General features: G+C 31.2%; 2 protein-coding genes across 4 annotated transcripts; one reads left to right on the top strand and one right to left on the bottom strand.

The window, feature by feature from the left end:
* The first annotated feature begins 9,317 nt into the window (after positions 1 to 9,317).
* On the top strand, positions 9,318 to 16,887 carry LOC125827082 (uncharacterized). The gene is made up of 13 exons (XM_049506445.1): positions 9,318 to 9,473; positions 9,619 to 9,666; positions 10,669 to 10,717; positions 10,798 to 10,846; positions 12,123 to 12,193; positions 12,826 to 12,884; positions 13,100 to 13,201; positions 13,559 to 13,616; positions 13,795 to 13,931; positions 14,061 to 14,117; positions 14,969 to 15,066; positions 15,868 to 16,073; positions 16,579 to 16,887. The coding sequence occupies exons 2-13, from the start codon at positions 9,655 to 9,657 to the stop codon at positions 16,647 to 16,649; spliced, it is 969 nt and encodes a 322-aa protein (XP_049362402.1). The 5' UTR covers positions 9,318 to 9,473; positions 9,619 to 9,654; the 3' UTR covers positions 16,650 to 16,887.
* A 710-nt stretch (positions 16,888 to 17,597) lies between these two features.
* On the bottom strand, positions 17,598 to 22,471 carry LOC125827075 (uncharacterized). 3 transcript variants are annotated; one of them, XM_049506437.1, is made up of 8 exons: positions 22,319 to 22,471; positions 22,173 to 22,238; positions 21,885 to 21,938; positions 20,639 to 20,731; positions 20,496 to 20,561; positions 18,932 to 19,540; positions 18,586 to 18,657; positions 17,598 to 17,994 (listed from the first exon to the last, which is right to left on the bottom strand). In XM_049506437.1, the coding sequence occupies exons 1-8, from the start codon at positions 22,421 to 22,423 to the stop codon at positions 17,761 to 17,763; spliced, it is 1,299 nt and encodes a 432-aa protein (XP_049362394.1). In that variant the 5' UTR covers positions 22,424 to 22,471; the 3' UTR covers positions 17,598 to 17,760. The 3 variants fall into 3 exon arrangements, with proteins under 3 accessions (XP_049362394.1, XP_049362395.1, XP_049362396.1); XM_049506438.1 differs by having other exon boundaries at positions 20,639 to 20,713; XM_049506439.1 differs by having other exon boundaries at positions 20,639 to 20,701.
* Between the last annotated feature and the right edge of the window lie 908 nt (positions 22,472 to 23,379).

Raw genomic sequence — 23,379 nt, 5'->3', positions numbered from 1 at the left:
ACTTATTTTAAGTTATTTTTGGCTTTTAATTTATTTTTTTAGTTTTGAAAATGTTTGAGAAATACAAAACATGCTTAATTGAAAGAATTTTAAAAAATAAATCAAAAACCAAAAGTTGAGTGTTTCCAACTTTTGCCTTTCGTTTATAAATTTCTTAAAATATCAATCTAAACACTGCCTTATACTTAAAAGCTCAGAACCTGTGTTGAAATAAGCAAAACACATTTGAAAATTATATTGAAGTTCTATAAATTGCAAAGGTTATTTATGATGCCATATTCTTTGCCAATATTTATATTTCTTTTTGATTTTTTTAATTATGTCCTTACTTACTTTGTTTGTTTTCTAATATTGATCTTAATTGCATGTAATGGTGAATTTTCATGGGTTACATATTGTTTAAAATGAAATTCAATGGGTGATTGACGTGATAGTAAACAAGGGGAAGAAAGAACGTAAGAATAAAGATGATGCAAAATATTATTCTTATAAAATTCTTTATTCGAGATATAATTTTAAATATGCAAAGTCCATTCACAACCTAAAATAACTTTTTCACCTTTTAAGTAGGTGTTCGATCGGACATAGATTTTTTTTTAAAATCATGTTATTTGTTTTTTAGGAAGATTATATTTGCAATAAGTATTTATACTTGAATTTGCTTAATTAAATATAACTTAAAAAGTGGAAAGTGGGAAAAATAGTTTCAAACTTGAAATACAACTTCAAGTTGGAAAGTTGTATTTGAAATTTTCATTATCAGTTTTTAAATAAAATAAAAAATTATTTCAATCCAATGGTCATATTAATGTGTTTCATGCATCATTCATCTCTATAAATTTATAAGTTTAGCTAAAGAAAAAGTATTTTTAATAGCAACTTTATTTTTATTTTTTTGTCATATAGAAGTATATATGAATGATAGCATTGTATTTGTCATTTAGGTGCTATTATATACAATTGAGAGTTAAAATTAAGCTTAACAATATTTGTCTGTGGATAATTAAGACAATATTATTCATATGTTAAAAATATAAACAAGGTTATTATGTTCAACTATATATTTTATCTTCTATTTTATTTTTAAATTGAAAATTCTAAATTAACTAAATGTCAAGGAATTGAAATTAATATAATATCTTAAGTTTGTCTTTTTTTGTTCTCAAAAGTTAATTAGAATAAAAAGAAGAGTAATTTGATATTGGTCATGTATAAGAATAATTGTACTATTTCGTTGAACTCATTATTTTAAATAAATTAGTCTTGATCAAATTTAAAATGTGTAACATGTCCTTAGTAAAGAATGAAGAAGTCAATTTCATAAAATAGGATCATAGTCATTTTATTTTTTTTACGGGGCAAATCTAATTCAAAATGTCAATTACTTTTTTCTCATGATTACTTTTAGTGGTGTTTCAACTTATCTTGATAATTCATTTGTTCTTTGGTATCATTTGTTAATATGAAAAAACATTGCAGCTCTACGCAAACTAAATTCTCTCATTTGTTTCAATTTAATTTACAAAATAATATTTTTAAATTTTACTAACATACCGCACGAAGCGCGATTAAATTCACTAGTCTATATATCTATATAAAGCTAGATAATGAAAAAGTGATGTGCCACCTCTCAATGGCCAAGGATTCTATTTATCTTTTTTGTGATTTTTTTGACATTTTGTCTATTTTTTTCAATTATTTTATTTTATAAAATCATCTCTTTAATACACACCTCTTCAATTACATAAATTTAAATCTTAATTAATTTAGTAAGGTCTATAACTCCTAACCTTTCATATTCATAACCTTCAAATTATTTAATTTATAAATTTATAACTCCTTAAAATCACACTTATAAAAACCTATTTTGAGAAATGTAAGATGATTATTTTATTTTCATTTTTCTATTCTTCATCTTTTGTATCTTCGGTTGAAATTTTTTTATTTTTTAATTATTATTGTATAAAATGGATGTCTCAATTACTACTCCACTTATTCATATTCTTTAATATAAAAACTTAATTGTTTTTATTTTCATTACTCTAAGAACTTTTGATAATCATAACTCCTAATTCATATTAATAGAGTCATATTCATGATATCTTTGGCATTCCATATTATGTCCTATAAATAGAGGCATTAGAAAATTTTGTTACAACATCAAATTTATTAGTTGAGTTAGGAATAGGAATTAACTAGGTGAAACTTGCTCATCTTTTTGATCAAGAATCACAATTTTTTTGTAACTTAATAAATAGCATTTTATAGCTTATATATTGCTTTCAATTTTTTTACTAATATGAAATTTACATATTTTTATTGCAGGTGTCTTTTTTTTGAATGGGAAAAATCATTTTCTCCATGATATTTGATAAACTGATCGAATTTCAATCTGACAATTTAGTTAGAAAATTTAAACAAGCTCCCGCAAGATTATTGATGGAAAGATATAATTATTTTCCTTTTTTATTTACATGTAAGTCGTACTTTTTATTACTTGAATTTTATTGTAAGAAATTGGCAAGAGTTTCAAGTAATGCAAAATTTTATATCAAATACTCAGTGTCAAATTATTAAAAAGTCATTTTCATGTGAAACTTAGTGATCTTTATTTTCATTACTCTCATAACTTTTTATTATTATAACCTCTAAAATAATTAATAGTCATATTCATGATATTATTTGGTATTTTATATTGTAGTCGTATAAATAGAGATATTGTAAGACTTTGTTGAAATGAGCACATTAACATTTTAAGTTGTCATGTTTTTAGTGTTTATTATGTTGATGCTTTGGTTTTTGAAGAATTAGATAAAGACTATTGAATGGTGATTGTTGTTGGGTTATGAGGGTGATTAGGGCGTCATGCGGAAGTTTACAATTTGCAAATCATATAGTTGATAAATCAGATAACAAAAAACTTATACTAAAAATCAAAATATTATTATATCAAAATTAATATAAAGAAAAACATTGAAACTTTAGAGAGAATAAATCTCCCCATAACAAGACTCTTAAACGACTACATTGTGGATGTTATTGTTTTAGAAGGAACAAACCTATATTTATAGAGTCCTAAAACCTTTCCTACTAGAAAAGAACTAGCTACTCCAAAACATTTTTCTAAAAGGAAAGAATAAACCAAATATGAAAGAAATATTATATTTTCCTTTCAAGAAAAGTAAAAACATTTATGGTAATGTTTTGTCTTTTCTTTTAGAAAAAAAATAAACTTAAAATAAGGTAAGAAAATCAGGACAAAACCCTAACAATTGTGGCTTGTGGAAGTTGATATCGACAAGAGTTCGGAAGATTGTACATTGATTTCATAATTTTTTTTTGAATGTTTTAATAATTAAGATTGTAAGAATGATGTTGTATTATTATTTATTTAGTTATTTATTATAGTTCTCTCATGATTTCTTTTTATTTTGTATTTTATATAAAGTTTTGATTGTCGTAAATTTATAATTTCATTTGGTTCAAAATAGTAACTTGTGACTTTGTTGGACATAATTGTCTCTTTTTTTTTTTTTTTAGTTCCTCTAAAATGTCTAAATATAATTTTTTCCCCATGAATTTTCAATTATAAAATATTTCATTACAAGTTTTAAATAACACTAAAATCTACACAATAATATCTTGAGTCTCTTAAGTTTTTCATCTTTATTATAATCTTTGGCTAAGAATTCTGTTTATTTTCTTCTTTTTTTATTTTTGTAATTTCTCTATTTTTTATTGTAGAATAATAAATATGTCAATTAACTATTCATTTATATTCTTTAATACAAAATTTAATGGTCATTATTTACATTACTCTCATGATTTTATTATCATAATCTCTAAATAATTAATAGTCATATTCTTGACATTATTTGTTATTCATATTATAGTCCTATAAATAAAAGCATTGTAAGACTTTGGACAAATGATCATATTAGCCTTTTAAATTGTTATGTTTACGATACTTATTTGATTCATTCTTTAATTTGACTCGAAGAATAAAACTATTGATTGGTGATCAACTTGTGGAAATGGATATCAACAAGGGTTCGGAAGATTGTGTATTGATTTCTTATTTTTTATTTTTATTTCTTAATGATTAGGATAGTAACCAGGGTAAAAATAATGTTGCATTCTTTTTTTTTTTTGATAGTTCTCTTTATGATCTCTCTTTATTTTTTATTTTATACAAAAAAAAATATTGTCGTAATTTTAATTATATTTTTTTAGTTCAAAAGAGTAACTTATGACTTTGTTGGAAGTTATCTAACTACTAACAAAATGTTTTTCTCTATGAAAACAATTATATGTCTAGATAAATACATAACGACATCTTATCATTTTTTATAACTGCGCGAAGCGCGGATAAGTTCACTAGTATTATAAAAACATGAAAACATAGAGAGTACCGAAAGATTTTATTGAAATCTTTATTTTAATTGGAGAGAAAATACCAATTTGTCACAGCTATTAGGTGAATTGATAGATTTTGGCCTTTTTTGGCCATTTTTATTTTAAGTCTATATATGTTCCTCCCATTTAATTTCTGCCTAGTAATATTTTGTGGAGGAAATTAAACGTTATCCTCTTGTGTTGATTATTTGTTATCATGTAAATGTTCTTATATATATAGAGCTTGTTACTAAATGAGAACAGGAAAAGTTCAAATTCAAAATGAAATAGTCCCATCTACATTCTACATTCATGATAATCATTTAAAATTTATTGAATATGAATCATAAAATATATTATATTAAATTTAAATTTATTAGGCTAATCCGTCAAATTGAATTTCGAATGATGAACCCATATTGCTAAGGTCAATATGTCATCTTATTTTAGAAGTCCAATTTGATATCACGTGTCAAATGATATAGCATGTCAAGTCAAATGAAGAAACCAATGAATTATGCCACTAGCCAAATCAAAACCCAATAAAAACATGTCATTTGTGTACAAGTGACATGTTTCGACCAATCAAATATCGTCGTATTACTTAAATCAGATTGACGGAAGGAAGCTTGTCCTCATCACAACTCTTTCTCATACAACTATATATAATAGGAAACCTTATAATCATAAAAATGCACCAGAATTCTAACAAAATGTCAGAGAGCTTGTGGATCAAACGCCACAAAAATGCGCAAGTTCAAAATACAACTCAAGGTTAAGACTACCAAATCCAATAACAAGCTCAAAAACCCTTTAATTTTTTTTAAAAAAAAATCAGAAGATCTATAACAATTATAGCACACATACATTAAAATTAAATACTACAATTATTATGATATTCTCCAATAGTAAACATCTTAGGTAAGTTAGTAGGAGTACTATTAAACAATATCATCCTTGTAATTTAAATCGTTTGTATCTTATTAATTATAGGGAAAAGGGTAAAAAATGTCCTTAAACTATACGAAAGAAACAAAAAATATCCTCCCGTATGTAGTTTGGTCCAAAAATGCCCTTATGGTTATTTAATGGGTCAAAAATACTTTTTTTTTCCAAATAATTATATTGTTTATTTATTTTTAACACATTTTTTTCTAATAATATTTTTTTTTAAATTGGCAAATGTTTATCTTAGTTCAATTCAGAAAAAAAAAAAGAAAAATATTTCTTATTTTATTATAATTATTTTTTATCGTTATATAAATATAAATTAATGATGGATATACTATGATCTTATATATATGACATATATTATCTGTCGAAAGGGTACATGAAATTATTCTATTTTAATTGATAAAATGAGAGTAAGAAGAAAAAAATATTTCTTACATTTTTATTTGTTAAAGTGATTTTAAAAGAAAGAAAACAAGAACGTGGTTCTTTAATAGTATTTTAATTAGGAAGAAGATGTGCTGTAAAAAGAAAAAAAAATATATATGTATTCGGAAAATTGCATTTTTGACCCATTTATGGATCAAAGTATTGACTGTAAGGGCATTTTTGAACTAAAGTATTGACGGCAAGGGGATTTTTGAGCCAAACTATAAATATAGGAATTTTTGTTCCTTTCACATAGTTTAATGGCATTTTTTACTCTTTTCCCTTCATGTTAATCCCACAAGGACCTATAAATGACTTTGTTTGATGGTATATAAGGAAGAGTCTTGAGTAACTAATAAAACTAAAGTCATATGATTAGAATATCATGAATTTAAATTGTGAAAATAATCTCGGATACAAATACAAAATAACATTGCGTATTAAAATTTTATGGTCTGATTCTTTCCGGAATCCTCTTCCTTTTCCCTTTGAAATTATTACCATAAAGGGTCCCCTAAAACGAGAGCTAATTGTTTGTCATTTTCCTATTGTGATTAATTTGTGGCTCTCCCTCTTTGCAACGTCAATAACTCTACTTGTTTGGTGTCTTTCTCTATTTTACAAGAAAGAGTTAGTGGCGGAATTAAAACTTTTACTAAAAAGGTTTTAAAATAAAAAAAGGTAAAAACCGTGTGAAGAAACTCAATAGTTATTATATATATATATAATGAGACAAAATAGCTATAGTTTGTTTAATTACAATTCGTAGTTATATGTTAGAAGGGGAGAGAGGTGAGCGAAATTGGGAGATGAAGGAGAGAGGCGAGTTAGCGAGAAGGTAGAGAGAGGAGAGATGCGAATTGTATTTGTATATTTGTTGGATAATTGTATATATGAACTAGTATGTATATATATCAGTGTTTGTGTTTGTATACATGCTAGATAATTATGTATATGTAATTAGAAGAAATTTCATAAATAACAAACAGATTAAACTTAATAAGTCTCATTAGCTACAGTTGACAACACTTCATAGCTATAGTTTCGTTTGTTATGGATATTTCCGTTTGTATAATTCGCTTGTCAATATACAAACAAGGTAAAAAACTAAGTATATACAAATTCTGAATTCATACATTTAGGATTTTTTCAGAATTTATACAAATTAAATGTACCAACGTGATAATTATATACAAGTTAGGGTAAACATATACAAATTCTGGATTTATACAATTAGGAAAATTTTGGTTCCTTATAGTTAGGAACTGAATCATACAAATTCTAGATTTACACAATTAGAAGCCAAATTATACAAATTCTGGATGTGGAAATTATGATTGTGTCTTAGTGGCGAATGATAATTTAATCAACTGTAGCTATGTTAACTAATTGACTAGTATATGTTTGCTTATCTGCGTACTTTTTCTTAATTAATATGCATATATATCAATGAATGCAATTGTATTAACAAATATAATTTGTATCAATGAATAAATTGTATCAGCAAATACAATTATGTCAAGTTCAACTACATTTATGTTTGTATAATTTACTGTTATCATTTGTATCAATGTTATATCAATTGTATTAACGAATACAGTTTGTATCAGTGAATTAATTGTATGAGCAAATACTTTTGTGTCAATATTAATCAATGTTAATCAATGTTATATCAAGTTCAACATTTAAATTTATATAATTGATTGTTATCATATATGTATAAAGTATATATATATATATATATACTAATAGTGTGTATATTGTGGCATAAACTAATTCACCAAAGTGTTTTATTTCTTTTTTATTTTCGGGACCTTTTGTCCTATTATTTGTATACAAAAAAATGATTATGCCCACCGCCCCTCCCCCCTATACGTATGAATAACGTACAATATGCTTCTTCTTTTTTTTTTAAAAAAAAAAATTATTACATGTGTTCGATATTCACTTTGACTTTCGATTAATTTAGATTTTTAGTAGGAAATTTGTTTTGAGAAATAAATTATTTTTATGAACAATAATACTCCAAATCTATTGTTATCTTTGGGATTCTTAAAGCAAAATATGTAATTAAAGTGGTAAAATCAAATTAATTCTGAATCCACTATCTTCATTGTGTGTCTTTAAAGAATTTAATGCTCTCATTATTGTTTAAAATTTTAAATTAATTCCTTTAAAAACAAAACAAAACATCTAGCACAGAAAAATTTCAAATTATAAAACTACAACGAATTCGAAAGGTAGTACAAATCACGCTAACACTTTACTTTTTATTTTCAAAAAAAAAAAATAATGCATGAAAAGAGGAGGAGAAGAATTCAATGTTTCTAACCTTTTGAAATCTAAGACAAAGATCTCTAAATTTATAGCCAATAAATATGTGAACTTGGTGTCTTTTAAAAAAAATAATGGTGCCGTTAGGAGAAAAGTCATGTGCCTTTTTCAAACAAGATGCGAAAATAAAACTTCCATTTCTAATTTAAAATATAAAATAAATATAAAAAAAAAATCAAAATCCTTTTATGTATAAAATTTAAAGAATAATGAAAATCTCTTTTAAAAATTCTTAAATATATATTTTTAATTATAAGTGACCAATGAAACTAATTCTCTTGATAAATATTTCAGTAATGATTTTTTTAAAAAAGTTTTTAACAAATATATAGGTGGTAGTACTAGGGCTATTCATGGTTGTGGTAAAAAAATCAAATGAACTGTAATCCGAATCAAACCGATTAAAAAACCCGATATTTGGTTTGGTTAGGTTTAGTTTTAAAATTTGAAAATCGATACTATTTGGTTTGATTTGATTTTATAAAAAAACAACCGCAAAAATAATCAAACCGAATCGATAAATTAGATATATAAATTTTATAATTATTTATATATTATTCATAAATAAAATATTAATATTTTGTTAAATATTAATTAGCTTAAGTCTAACTTTACAATTTCTCAAGTCCAACACTTAAATTATAGCCCAACTATTACAATCTTAAGTCCAAGTTCATCAAAATTCATTATTTTAGTCTTTATCTACCACACCTCACATAAGATAGTCACACTTTATATTACTTGAATCAATTTGTTTGTATAATAATAACTCTAGTATTGCTTAATTGCTTAATTGAACCGACCATAAATTTCCTGTGGGTTGTTCATGTACACCTTTGTGTCTATCGAGATACATATGTCCTCAAAAAATTTATTACTTTCAAACCGAAAAAACCAGAAAAGCTGAACCAAAGCGACAATTATTCTTTTCGTTTGGTTTTAGAATTTTAAAAAACTGATTAAATTGGTTTGAATTTAATTTAACCAATAACTGATCTAAATCGAACCACAAACACCCTAGGTAGTACAATACAACATTTATTTTCCTTTCCATGAGACAAATTTTAATATCATCATTATTATTTGCCAAGTCATTACCAACAACCAGATTCTTCTGAGATTCCTATGAAAACTCAGAAACTTTGAGGTTGAAAAGTGTAATATTTAAAACTAAAGAGGCATCAAATAAAATTTCATCAAACTAATAAGGCAACTAAAATAATATACCCAAAGAACAAAGCCTTTTTACTTCCGGCCACCGTCATCCGGAGAAAATCCACAAAAGCTGAAATCGGAAGACGACCGGTTTTTATTCATTCAGTTTATGAAGATTACAGTAGCTTCTATGTTTTAATCAACTCTTGGTGAGTTTTTTTTTTTTTTTTTAACAATTTTTCTTCATCTTTTGAATTTTGCACAACTCAAATTCGTGTTTTTGACGTGACCCAATAGATGTTTGTTTGTTCTTCAGTTGTATGCGTTGTTAATTTTTTTTTTTTTTTTTTGCAGTGAATCAAATTGGGAACAAGGAGTGAAGCTGTTAGAATGGGAGAAGTGGTAATATTGTTAAAGACTTGATTTTTATTTAATGTTAGAGCATTTCATGTATGAGGTATGGGGTAATTGGGTGGTGGGTGGGGTGGGTTGGGGGTTTATTTTTTGGTTTTTGAAATTTGAGTACTTTGTGATAATTGATTACAGTTACAGGAACTTTGTTTTTGATTTGCCCCCCTTTGTATCAGAATTGTTTGTCTTAATGTTGTTTCCACAATAAGGTGTTTTTGTTGAGCATATAAGTTTTAACATCCCTTCATGTTAGAAAAAGCTCAGACAATTTTTTGTTATATCTATTGCTCTTAGATACATGCATCTGTCTGCTAAGTTGCGGATTCTTCACTTTCGTTTCTGCACTCGTGCCGGATTCTCCGAAAATATACACCCGTTGACATTTTTGAAGAATCCGAGCAATATAGTTTGTCTAGGTTTGACACCACAATGTTCTTTTTTTCTTCTTTTTTTTTGGGTGTGTGAGGAAGATCAGTTAGGGGAGAGGAAAAGCTTGTTGAGTTTTAAATCCTGCTAGAGTAGTAGACATGGTATCAGCTATGTTCAACTCCTACCCACATTGTTACTGGTCTATGCTTACCATGGATTAGGCAGAAGGCAAGAACTCATTTAGTGTTGTGTCTATTGAGAATTGACCGCTAAACCTCTCCTTTGAGGGCATGTGAACATATTATATCTACTGAAGATTTAACTTACTCTTTCAAGTAGCTCATTCCACGTCATTAGTAACGTATTAAATAAGTGAAGAATTAGCAGTAATTGTTCAGTAATGGCACTCTTATTTGAAACACGTGCTTTAAATTGTGAGTGCATATGTGTATCCACTTCTTTTGGAAGTGGAAGGATTAACTTTGGCGATTCCTTACTGCTCTTTATTTATATTGTTAAATGCTTATGACCTTTCTTGAAGTGAAAAGGAATTACTTTTGCAATGTTTTATTGGACATTATTTATATTTTCAATGCTTATAACCTTTCATTGGCTGCATGTTAGAATTATATGCGAGAGGAGGATGTAAAGCTGGATGCTGTACGCGCTAGATGTAACCTTCTCTTCATTTTTGTGGATGTTTTTTTTTGGCCCTTAAATCATCCCATATTCATATTGCTCCTTTTCTGGCAGTTTCAAATGTTCTTAAAAGACATTCGGAGCTAGCAGAGCGTCTTTCTAGGTATTGGATTTAAGATATACATAATTCCTTTTACTGGTATATACATGAGTTTTCAAGTTTTTCAATAAATCTCACATCTGTTATAGAATTTTCGCTCTAACCAAATGACACATAGTAAAAATTTGCAAGCAAAGATATTATGCATCCGTTTTAGATTGAAGTTTAAGAAAGGAGCTGAAGAGTAGACCGCACAGGTTGGATATATGTGATCGTAGGATGACTACCAGTGACGTAGTCAAAAATTTCTTTAAGGGTGTTAAAAAATATGCAGTAAATAGTTTAGAGAAGTTTTTTTTGAAAAAATAAATAATTTAAAGAAGTTGGCGAGGGGGTGCACATAGTTTTTTTTTTTTTTTTTTTGATGACAGGGGAAACCCACAGCCGCTACCCTTTGGGTGTGCACAGGGTAAAACCCCCGCTCCTATGCAATAGCTCGCAAACCACATAGGAGAGGTAACCCGCACTAGGCAAGCCCGGTGTGACGAGCTCGACCCAGAAGGCAAACTCCTTGCTTTCGCTGGCAAGGGGTTTTGAACTTGAGACCTCCAACATGGAAGTCCCAAGCCCAAACCACTGGGTATAAATTTTTAATTCTCACTACCTAATAATTTAGCTAAGTCATAGAACATTTGGTGTTTTTTTTTTTAAAGTTTTCCCTTTTTTTAAAAACAAGATTATTCTAAAAGTCTTGTAATTGTTAGGTGCAGCAAAATAATAAACTTGGGGATCGAACCTGTGACCTTTATGACATTTTGAATTCCCTTAACCGCTGGCATAACTCTCTGAATTGTTTAAAGGTTGTTCATTTAATAATATATCCACATTTTTTTGGGACTGACCGAAAAGGAAAGTGAGTCATATAAATTCGGACAGAGGGTGTAAATGTAATAGTGTACCTATACATAGTACAATTTTCCAGCGAAGTGTGTTTTGCTGACCACCCTTCCGCTAGTGTAGCTCCGCCCCTGATTCTTTAATTGAAGAATGTGAATAGAGGACCATAAAGGTAAGGAAGAATGGAGGAGTTCAAGAGAAGGGAAAAACAGCTAGAAAAGTTGAAAAGAAGATTTATCATCAACTTAATCTACTTGATGATCATGAGAGAACTTTTTAGCACAGAAATGGACTAATAAACAGAATTTCCTGTAATTCATTCTGTCAAAGCATGTAATATCTGAAAAAACATGTTGAATGGTTGATCAAAAGGAAATACTCTTTGACTTGGTGCATCTATTTTATTTATAGAAGAGTTAAACATATGAGTTGTTTTTTCTAGGGATTCTGATAAGTCGATTTTTGATCGTCTACAAAAGGAATTTGAAGCCGCACGTGCTTCTCAAACTCAAGGTAACTTTGGTAGAATTATAGAGCACATCGTATTCTGATTTGCTTTTTCTCTTGCTCTTGTTTGTGTTCTATTTAGGTTCTGAGCACACAAATAGTACTGGAGTGATTCATTTTTGGTATGGGACGTAATGTTTAGTCTCGTACTTGATTTTCCCTTGTCATTTTCTGCGTTTTTTTTGTACCATGTTTGATATCTGATCTAAGCTACTTAGCTTACCTTATAACAGCAGTATATGGCTGCAAGTTTATTAAAAATTGTTACTTGAAAAAAAAGCTTCTTAAATAAATATTGTTATGAAGTTTAATATTTACCTTGTAACTTGTTTATCAAAAAAAGAAAAAAGGAAAAAAGAAAAGGAATTCGACTTGCTCATTCATTTGAATCATTGTTGAATTCATGATGCTTGAGCTATGTCCTTAAAGGGTATAGTTGTTTCAGTAACTGATGTATGCGGTGGAGGTAGCTTATTATAGATAAACATTGCTTTTTTACTCTTATGTTACTTGTCGTTCTACAAATAGTGATGAGTTCTATTCCTTGATCAATCCTGGTTGGTCTTCAGTTGTCCTTCAAATGTACTTCTTCTAGTCTGGACAATAGGATATTCCTGTCTCATTTAATTCTTTTGCAGAACTCATCTTAAAAGGTGAGCAATGGAATGATGGCTTATTGGCAACAATAAGAGAGCGGGTATGTATGGTTAAATTATTTGTTCAGCTTCAACTTGATGTTTCCTTAAGATACTTCCTTCCCAATCAAGGAACCAGTAATCTGGCTTTTTCTCTCATCACTTTAGTGGATGCCGGATTCAGAAACCTGCATGTTTTAGCTTACTGATCAACTATTCTGCTTTTGTTCTCAGATTCTCTCACATGTTTTTTGTTACGTGATTCAATTTATCTTAGGTACACATGGAGGCTGAGAGAAAGGCTATGCAAATGCCAGGGGATACAACCCAGTTGCCAATTCCATTTCATGATAAAATTACCTACAAAGTTGGGAATAAGGTAAGTTGTGCCTGGTAACTACAATTTATCATGGCTTATTAGGAGAAATTATTTTTGAAAGATACTTTTAAGTTATTACCTGTTCAGATTTCTGGATTGTGAAACAATTTTCTCATAATGTCTAATTTTTTTGTTGATCAACTCTTATTATTTGAGTAGCTTTGTATTTTCTTTTCCTTTCTGCATCTTAGGTCTCCACTAAATGCTGATTGATGTATAGTTCAGTTTATCTTGTGTGATATTGTTTTTTACTTTTACTATCACAACAAGTTGGCAGTGCTGATAGGGATTGGAATTGTGAGGGATATGGACCTGACTTTGTTTTACCCCTTTGTTTGTTCTTTTTTCTTCGTGCAGGTTATTTGTTGCTTGGATGGAGCAAGGATAGGCATACAATATGATACTTCATTTGCAGGTACTTCATGTGCTATTGTCTAGTGGCGGCTACAATTCTCCAGTGGGAGCATTCCAATACATACTTAGATATACCTGTACAAATTTCCCAAATGAAGTTTATTGTGTTGGAGTTGGGTCAAAATTTTGATTTTTCATCTAGACTACTGGTGAATGACGTCAATTTGTCTAATTTACAGGCGAATCTTGTGACCTATACCACTGTGTGCTTGAGAGCAAGTCATTTCTGGAGAAGATGACTGTTCTGGAACATACAGTCCCTTTTTTCTTGCCAATACGTGAAGCTGAAAACGAGTTTCTCTCGTCAAATGCAATAGTATGATGACTACATCACTTGTATTAGATCCTGTTTTAATATGTCATTGCTTCATTGTTATTAGATCCTAGCTCTTTCATACATAGTACTGACTGGATACTTCTGAACTTGGATTCATGATTTCTTCAGAGATTTATTGACCATGTTGGAGATCTGTTGCAAGCCTATGTAGATAGACGGGAACAGGTATGCCCTAACTTAAAAATAATGAAGTACCAGAGCTCTTCCCTCTTTTGTTGGTGAAAGATATTACTCATCTGTTTCTTGCTCAGTCATGGGCTTGAATCACACTCATACTCTCCTTTGCAACTTTGCTGGGGACTCTTCAAATTTTTCTATCGTTTACTAGATTCACAGAAGATTTGGTGGAATAATTTGGAAAAAGTAGGGGCAGAGCAGTAGTGGAATTGAAGAGGTGGAATCATCTTTGGGTTGGACATTGGATAAACAAGGCAAAGGGAACCTAGATGTCTAAATAGAGAGGATTTCAGCTTAACATTGTAATAAAGATAATTATTAGAAATAGAAGATATTAACTGGAAAGCAGAAAAAAAATATCATGTCCTTAACGAAAAAGCTTGCTTAGTCTTTTCTGTTGGCTAGACCAGACTCCTGTAAGTTGTAACTAGTTGTGACTATTTTCTGGAATGTGTTAGTTCCCTGGTGCTAGACTAGTATAGTTTTGTTTTACAGGAGCAATCTCATTCTCTGAGTCTTTTGTAACTTTTGATGCATCTTCTTGATGCCTTTAATGAATTCTCATTGCTTCATAAATAAAAGAAAAGAGGTGAGGCTTGTGGGATGTAATTGTAATTCAGAAATTCAAGACAAGAAAATTAACAACGTTTTTAGTATTTGGAAGGAATTGTGTTGAGGGGATGAAGTTAACGTATGATGGATAACATAGGGAGTGTCTAGCTATTTTAGTGATTTAATAGGGTTTTCTTCAGTGCCGTTTAGGTATAAATTTACTTTACCTATCAAAATATATTTCAGTGACATATTTGTATTGGTGAAATACAACTTGTTCTTTGCAGGTTCGGCTTATTAAAGAGTTGTATGGAAATCAAATTGGTGAACTCTATCATAGTCTTCCATACCATATGATCGAGTTTGTGATTGAAGATTTTGATTCGTATGCCTTCTCTTCCTTTCTGTTATTGTATCTTCTGTTTCACTGTGCTTCACTGGAGGTTGACTTTGAATTTTTTATTTTATTTTGGCGTTTCCAACTTGGATCTTTCCTGTGTCATTAGTAGTCTTGTGGAAGTACTGAACAGAAGAATTAAGTGAACCAGATTATGTTGTTTAGGCTGAACAACATAATCTGGTTCACTTAATTCTTCTGTTCGGTACTTCCACAAGACTACTAATGACACTTAATTCTAGTGGTGCACTACTTGATTTAACTTGGTAACTACAAATAAATGTTATCAGCCTATAGCACAGCCTCCATTCTCCTGTTGTGTCCAAACACAACTTTGTTGATATACCCGGCAATCTTCATATCAATAATTATCTAAGAAAGGGCAATATTCTAGATATTGAAAGAAATCTCAATAGAAAATATTTTGATTGAAGCTTGTGATTTAGTTTTTGACGCAGCAAGTAGGGGAAACCTAGAGGTCGGGCCGGGGCTCTTTCTTTCTGTGTGGGACGATACCGGGGAGAGAGGGGAATGCGTTGAAGCGGCGTGATATGTAGCAAATTTCTTCATTTTCTGATTGGGTATATGTGACTTGCCTTTGTGTGCTTCTGACTAACAATTTTTTTGGTCAAATGTTTCATTCTATCTCATTATATGTATGTCTGTCTAAAGCAAATGTTTGACCTGTAATCTTGGTTACTACAGAGAGTGCTACTCTAGTACTCTACATATTTTAATTATGGGTTAACTTGCAAGGTCCAACTCTTACCAACATTTGTGTCCTTGCAGCAAGGTGACAGTGAGTCTGAGATATGCAGATCTGATCTCTACACTTCCCACTGGGGTTAGTGTCCTGGCATGGCCTATGCACCAATCGAAGAAATCTTCTGATAAAATTGCCCTGCATCTGAAAGGAAATGGAGTTGGAAGTCACCCTATCCCAGCGCGTTTGACGTATGCAGAGGATGCACTCCGAACCATGAGTCTGCCAGAAGGTTTTGCTTCTTTTTCGGAATTCCCCTCTGTTACTATATGTATAAATTGTTTGACAATGCATATTCTGTGTCCTTCATGAAGAACTCCTTATATGTTTGTACTATTCATGAGGTGTTCCTACTATGTACTATTCTGTGTTAACCTTTAATTTGAAAAACAAAACAAAACAAAGAGCTCCTTATACCTGCTTTGAGTTTTTGGTGTTTATGAGATTGAGTTGCTAGAATGATAAGTAATGTCAAGCATAAAAAAGGTTAAGAAGACAGTTACAGCAATACGAGCATACTTAGTTAGCTTTACCTCAGATTGAAAGACCAAACAAGGCCTCAAGTATCACTTGTAATCAGCATTTCTTTTATGTGGTAATTTAAAGGCTAAATCACGAGAAGTCTTCTGGTGACAAAATATCTGTGTTAAAATACTCCCGAAGCTTCTTTGATGTTGATTTGAATTTTATGTATCGATCGGGATATGCTTAGTAACTGACATCTTTGCTTTTTGCAGCATATGCAGAAATTGTCTTGAATCTTCCTCAAGCTCTGCAGGACATGTTTCCCCACACAAGCTCGACATAGTTGTAGTTATTCGTGACCTGTAGTAGCGCCTTGTTGCATGCTGTGTAGCGAATGCTCTGGTTGTAAACTGAATGTTTTTCCCCTTTATACATGTATAGTCTGAAAATCCAGTGTAGTGAGGCGTGAACGCCTTCTTTTTGGCAACTCTTAAACTTAGTTCAGGAAAATTTGCCTTTGTTATCTGTTCTAACGATTATGTTTTTGGGGAAGAAATGGAATAGAATTTACAATCATCACATTTTGCTTTCTCAAATTACAGTGCAGTGGGGCAAGTTATTATGCAAATGGTAAGCTAACGATAGAATAAGAAAAGCCCTTTTCAGAGAAGGACAAAACAGCTGATTTTTGCAAATGTCCCTTTCTAGTCTTCACTTAGATATTGTCCCCATTATAGAAGTGCTATACATAAAGAGATGCTCAAACTTGGCCTCAGCTGGCAAACTAACACTTTTAACTTTGAGTATGCATATCTACACATCATAATCCGTCTCTATTACAAAATGGTCATCTTGACGCCACTAAAATTCATGTATCATGTCAGTGTTGGATGTCTACGAGACATACTGGGGAAAGTTAAAGTGTTTAGTTGCTAGTTAAGGTGTCTAGATGTGTACTCTTAAAGTTTGAGTGCTTACTTGCCAATTGAATATCATCTAACTTCGGCAAGAACAAATAGAATTTTACAACATGGTCTAGTGTTTTCTCGTAAAATTTTCAGTTTGCTCAAAAGATATTCTTATGGTTTGAAAGATCTATAAGTTGCAAAAGAAATTGAAAGAGGGCCATTTACTAATCAGGTGTTCCAAAAAGGGACAACCAGCTAGTTTTTTTGAAAGAAGAAGACTTGTAACAAAATGAAAAGAGAAGAACTGATCAATATCAAGAAATAAAATTGCAAATTATTCCCAAAGTGTTCACTGCTGAGCAACAATCTTTATGTTAGCTTCATAGAACAGAACAATATTCAGCATTTCATTTCACCAGCAGTTCGAATATGACAGCAATAGAAGCGCGGATAATACCAGACAAGAATATTTCTTAAACAAATGGTAAAATCCCACAAACATATTTGGTCCAGTAATGGAGATAACAGAAATGATGTGTGTGACATTCAACATTCAGCCACAGGGAAAGCAGAGCCAATGCTATCTCCCAATCGATAACATTTAATATTAACAGGATATGGACCAATCTCGACGTGGTTTTCCTCCCCTCCAACAAAGTAACAGAGAGTGTAGATGGCAACTTCAAATTCGGGGCTAACTCCAATCAAACTGCTTGACACAGATTTGAGGACGCCGTTCCATTCAAATTGTATAGTGAGTAGTTGAGTTTCTGAGTCGGGCTGCATTTGGAAAAGAGAACTTAAGTTAACATGCTGAATGAATACAAATAGATGGCGGAAAAAACTAAGGTAGATATACTCTTTTACACCAATACATCAGCATCTTTGAACAAGATTCTGCATTTCCATATGATATGACAATGTTGTTTACAGAATGAAATTTTCTCCAGAGATTGTTAGTTACTTCCTCCGGTACAAATTGTTTGTCTTACTTTCCTTTTTTGTTCATTCGAAAAGAATGTTTTTTTCCTTTTTCTGTAACTCTTTAATTCCAACTTCCCACATGACATGTTTAAGGCCACAAGATTTAAGAATATTTTGGTACATTCTGCATATCTTTAGTTCAAGATCACAAGATTCAGATGAGTTCTTTACTTTCTTAAACTCCATGCCAAGTCGAAACTAAACAAACAAATTGAAACGGAGGGAGTATTTGACATCAAAAAGTGCCATTTTTCTGCGGCATGTACCAATACATATAGTTTCTTACTAGAGCACTTGCTAAATTCAGAAAAGATTAGTGAATCATGCATCAGGTATCAAATTCTGTTTATTGCTTAGACAACTAAATTAAAGTTTGGTATGACTTACAATCTCTCCACGCCTTCGGGGGAAAATATATCCTTGATAGTCAACATTGCCCTTAGCTTCCTCTAAATAGAACTGCGAAGGATAAAACATGTAAGAAGAATGTAAGTTTTTCTTACACTTTCCACAGCTCAGATTCTGCACTTCAATGCAGTTTATGGTGAAAAGGACAAAAAACTAAGGATAAGCGGTACAAGCTATGAAATCTATTGAACGATGACTGATTTGTCGTGTTCCTCTACTAAATAAATTTAAAAATGCACATTACCTTTGCAATTTACAACTAATTCTAAGTAGAGGGGAAGAGTAATGTCATAGATACAATATAAATGAAAAGCAGGAATTCCACCTGAAGCCAGTTGTGAAATCCAGACACCTCTTTCTCCCCGCGTTCCTTTATCTCTCCAACAAAAACATGTTCAAAAGCTGAAGAGCTAGCGGATGTACCACCTCGACTATAAAGGTCGAACCAGAGACGTGTCAACATTCTCTTAAATTCTTCATAATTACCAGAAACTATGCCTTTCAATGACAGATACTTGTGCAGATATTTAATTGGTGCAGTTCTACTGATCTCTTCTATGAATGCTGTTTGTTCTCGCTTTTCTTCAGGTGTTACATTCTCCTTAACACCCTGATGTGGATTATAATTATCCAAAAGGGAACAGAAACGAGAATAAGAAGGCTTGTTAAATACATCGTCATTCAGCCAGGAAAATAAGCATCCTTCTGCCATATCATCTTTATTGTACACCTTTTTTCCTTCACCACAATCAATCTGGTAATCTTTCCCTGGAACTAAGCGGTTAAGATCAAGTTCCCAGAGCTTGTTGCAAGCTTTCGATAAGTCTGATAGCTCTTCTTTGGAGGGTTCCATGTCAACTCCATATTCAACCTCATTAGAGTAATGTTGCTCATCAAGAGGTTTTTTGTAATTGTTCCAAGAATCCATTTTTACCTGTTGCAGCATATTCATAATTTTCATATGATAAGCATAAATTAAGATCAGATAATCTTAAGAAAAGAACATGGTCACCAATTTCCGTAAAGAGTTATTTCAACAACAACAAGAGCGGAACTAGCAAGTACACTTCAAAATGACGAATATTTTGTATAGTGGAAAGGGATCTTAGAATGCTTCAAAGTTTAGTTTTTAGTATTTGTAAACTCTAAGCTCCAATGCTTTCAGAAGCACGGTTGCCATTGGAACTCCTTTCCCCCTCAAACCTATCAATGCCAAGGTATTCTCAAATGATCTGTTAGTTGATATAGGTTTCCACTCCACATCAATTACCACCCATTTATGCTCATGAAGTACTTTATATAAAGCTCCTAAGATTTGATATCATTAGAGGGAAGGCAAAATGAAGGTTAGAAGAGTTATAGATGTCTTCACATCTCTTAGTAGTTTTTTGCCAAGCCTCACAAGTAAGACGGTACCATTGCACTGTTCTGAAACCATCAAATCAGGGAAGACAAGATGGAGTTAAAATTGCATAGCACAACCTACAATCTTTGATCAAGTTGATATCTCAAAATTTTTCATACTCACTTAACTTTCACTTGTCCATAAATTTGTATAAGAAAGATTTTGAAAACTCAGCCTACTCCCACGACAGAGACATTCCACAGCCTAGTTATAACCTCATGGTTAGTTATGATTTCTATACCCTATGATCCACGTTTATCTTCACTTGTGTTCAATTGCTGAAAAAACATTAACACTTAGTTTTTTCTTTTGAAAATTATTAACACTTGGATTTTTACTATAGTTCTTTAACCAGATGCTATCATTTATCACATCCTTCTACCTTGTATAAGAGAAGAGAACTTGTCTTGATGAAAGCCAACCACTCTTTGTTTTTTGATTAGACAGTAGAATAGTTCTATAAGTTGTAAAACATAAACAATACCTGTTGGTGCCGTTTAGTAGGCTTTTTCTGGACTGTCTCCCAGCCGTCATTGTTTCCCTCGTCCTCCTGTAGATACCAGTAAAACATGAGAATACCGCCATGAGGGAGATTAGAATAAATATGATAATTGATCAAGACCGAACCTTTTGCTTCCAACTGCTTTGGTTGACATTGTCTCTCCTCTCGTCTTCATTTCTTTGGTACCCCTGAGGTGAAGCCTGCATGTTTTGAGACGGCTGAGAACAATTATTGTTCAAACAGAAACCACATACTACTACACAGTGATTACATGAATATTTCACACTCGTGACATGATTATACTTATCACTTCATTCTTCAACTCACTTGAGATCTTATACAAGACGATGTTCTTTTAGTTTAGAACTAATTTCCATATGAAAAAATTAAAGCCGAGTTTTATTGCCTTTCAAACAGTTACTTGTTGTAAAAAATTGCATCACATGCAATACCATTCCAAGAGCTTTTTCTTATCAATTCAGCACTTGCATCTTGTTCTCTCATATTGCATAAATCAACTGTACAAGCAGCCCTGCACCTTCTTTGCACAAACAAGAAGAGAAAAACAATTACACTTCTCCTTCCCCATCCCATCACACCACCAAACGAATTCTTTGGATTAACTAATAAAACAACAAGGATGACTATAAATCGGTCACAAACTAGTTGGGAATTGTTATATGCAGGGGCAAAGGCACAATTTTAGTAACTGGGTTCAAACACGTGGCAGAAATGGGATTTTCACCAAGGGGATACAAAATATAAGGAAGTAAATGTATGAAGAAGCCAAGGGGGTTCAATATCTACTATATATATATATAGAATAATTTCGACAATGTAAATATAGTATAATTTTTAGACTAAGGGGGTTTAGAGGTATCCTAACTCCTCCCCTGGTTTGAACCCAATAGCTTTGGCTCAAATTCTGTATTTGTGTTAAAAAAATTCATTTGATATGTACAATAATCTATCTAGAACCTAGTAAGGAACAAGAACAATGGTCCAGAACCCATATATTAAAAATCCCTGGCTTCACCTTTAGCTATATGAGTCTCTATATCCATTCGCACTCTATTCGGGCCAGTCTCACTGTATTTGGGTTATTCTATGAAGCAAGAAATCCCATCACACTACAAAAACAGACTCAATCTAGAGATCAATAGCAAGTTAATCAGTACTGTAAATATTCAAAGTTTACCAAAAAAACTACAATATGACCACAAAAGCTACTCTATAAACAGGAAAACTTGAGACAAAAAAACATATAATTCAAGAATTGGGAGTCTCATATTCATGACATTTACACCATAGAATCTTGAAGACACTATAAAACAAAGAAGAACCAATAATTAAAAAAAAACTTGTATGTACCTTTTGGGGAATCACGTGAGGCCTTGATTCCTCATTTCTCCCATATCTCTCATCCTGCCAAAAATTCAAACTTTTATAAAGGTATTAAAACCGACGGCCTAACAAAAACAAACACTCTATCTTCCCAAGATAGATAAGATCTGCATACACTCTACCCTCCTGAGAACCACTCGTGGGATACACTATGTTTGTTATTATTATTATTATCAAAAAGGATTAAAAAAAATCAAAACTTTAAAATCAAATTCCACACTAATATTCTAAAAAATCAAGAAAAACCAAATTAACCTGTCTATTATATCCAGTTCTACGATCACTGTTAACCCCATCATCTTCCTGCTCCCCTGTCACCACCTGCACATATTAACATAACCCCATAAGCATACAGTTAAAAAAGATTGAATCTTTACAGAGTCTCAGTCATGAGTGCTAACCTGCGCCCAACTGGATCTTGACCGTTCATCACGATCTTGATTGTCTCTTTCATTTTCATCATTGCCAAAAGCCACATTCAACAACCCCTTTACTAAACCTTCCATTGTTGATCAAATCAACAACTGGGAATTGTTTTATTTTTTATGAGAGAATTCTGGTAGTGTAGTGTGTGATCTGATAGTGGTGGAATTTAATAGTTGCAGTTGAATGAAGTTGAGAGAGGCGGGTAATGGCATTTATGTGAATATCTTGATTTTTGAGGTTCTTTTGGTTATATTTTGCCGACAGTAGGGACTTAAATGACTATGAACATGTTGTTGACATTAAACGTAAGAACGTCTTGCAAGAAACTTTTTGAACACCAATTAAGGGAAGACATCTGTCCTGTTTGATTTGGTTGATAATATAAGAAATAAAATATCCTAGCATTAATTCGCTCGTTTTTATTAGGGGGGTGGATATCGTATAGTATATATTGAATTATCGTATGAAAGTCTAATTTTTGATGTTGTGGTGTTTTGTACAATATTTGAGATTTTTATATATAAAAAAATATCGAATATTGTACTGAAGTGTATAAAATTAATTATCTAGACATTGAAATTTTGACTACTCTATCTAAATTAGATTTTTATGTTAATTATTTAAACATTGAAGGTGTTTGTAAGATGTAATGAATTGATTTTTATGTTAATTATTTAAACATTTAATGTGTTTGTATGATGTAATTAAGTTGCTTCTTGAAAAGTTGAATTTATATATATCTCATATGTAAGCCAAAGTTGAGAAAACTATGGTTATTAATTTATCATATTGCAAAATATCAAAATATTATCTGCTCCCTTCTCTCATCCCTCTCCTTTTGTGTATATGTTTATCTCTCTAAATGGAGGCCCAATATAGGTGAACAATAAATTGGGATGACTCTGATACTATGTAAAGATATGACACCTGAGCCTAACTCAATCCTAAAAGCTAACTCATAAGGGAAGGTTTGTCCCAAGTCCATATATGGAGACCAAATTCCCATTCCTCTATTGATGTGGGACTTTTTATCAGT

Source organism: Solanum verrucosum, unplaced genomic scaffold, assembly GCF_900185275.1.
Source record: "Solanum verrucosum unplaced genomic scaffold, falcon-dt-bn FXZP01000060.1, whole genome shotgun sequence".
In the NCBI taxonomy this organism is placed as follows: Eukaryota; Viridiplantae; Streptophyta; class Magnoliopsida; order Solanales; family Solanaceae; genus Solanum; species Solanum verrucosum.
This window is presented reverse-complemented; position numbering and strand designations above follow the sequence as displayed.

Excerpts from the sequence above, each read along its gene's own strand:
- LOC125827082 (XM_049506445.1), top strand. Across the intron at positions 10,718-10,797 it reads GGATGCTGTACGCGCTAGAT|TTTCAAATGTTCTTAAAAGA; the intron begins GTAACCTTCTCT and ends CTTTTCTGGCAG. Across the intron at positions 12,885-13,099 it reads TGGCAACAATAAGAGAGCGG|GTACACATGGAGGCTGAGAG; the intron begins GTATGTATGGTT and ends AATTTATCTTAG.
- LOC125827075 (XM_049506437.1), bottom strand. The coding sequence starts at position 22,423 with ATGGAAGGTTTAGTAAAGGGGTTGTTGAATGTGGCTTTTGGCAATGAT. Across the intron at positions 20,732-21,884 it reads CTCACGTGATTCCCCAAAAG|CCGTCTCAAAACATGCAGGC; the intron begins GTACATACAAGT and ends AATTGTTCTCAG. Across the intron at positions 18,658-18,931 it reads GATTTCACAACTGGCTTCAG|TTCTATTTAGAGGAAGCTAA; the intron begins GTGGAATTCCTG and ends TATCCTTCGCAG.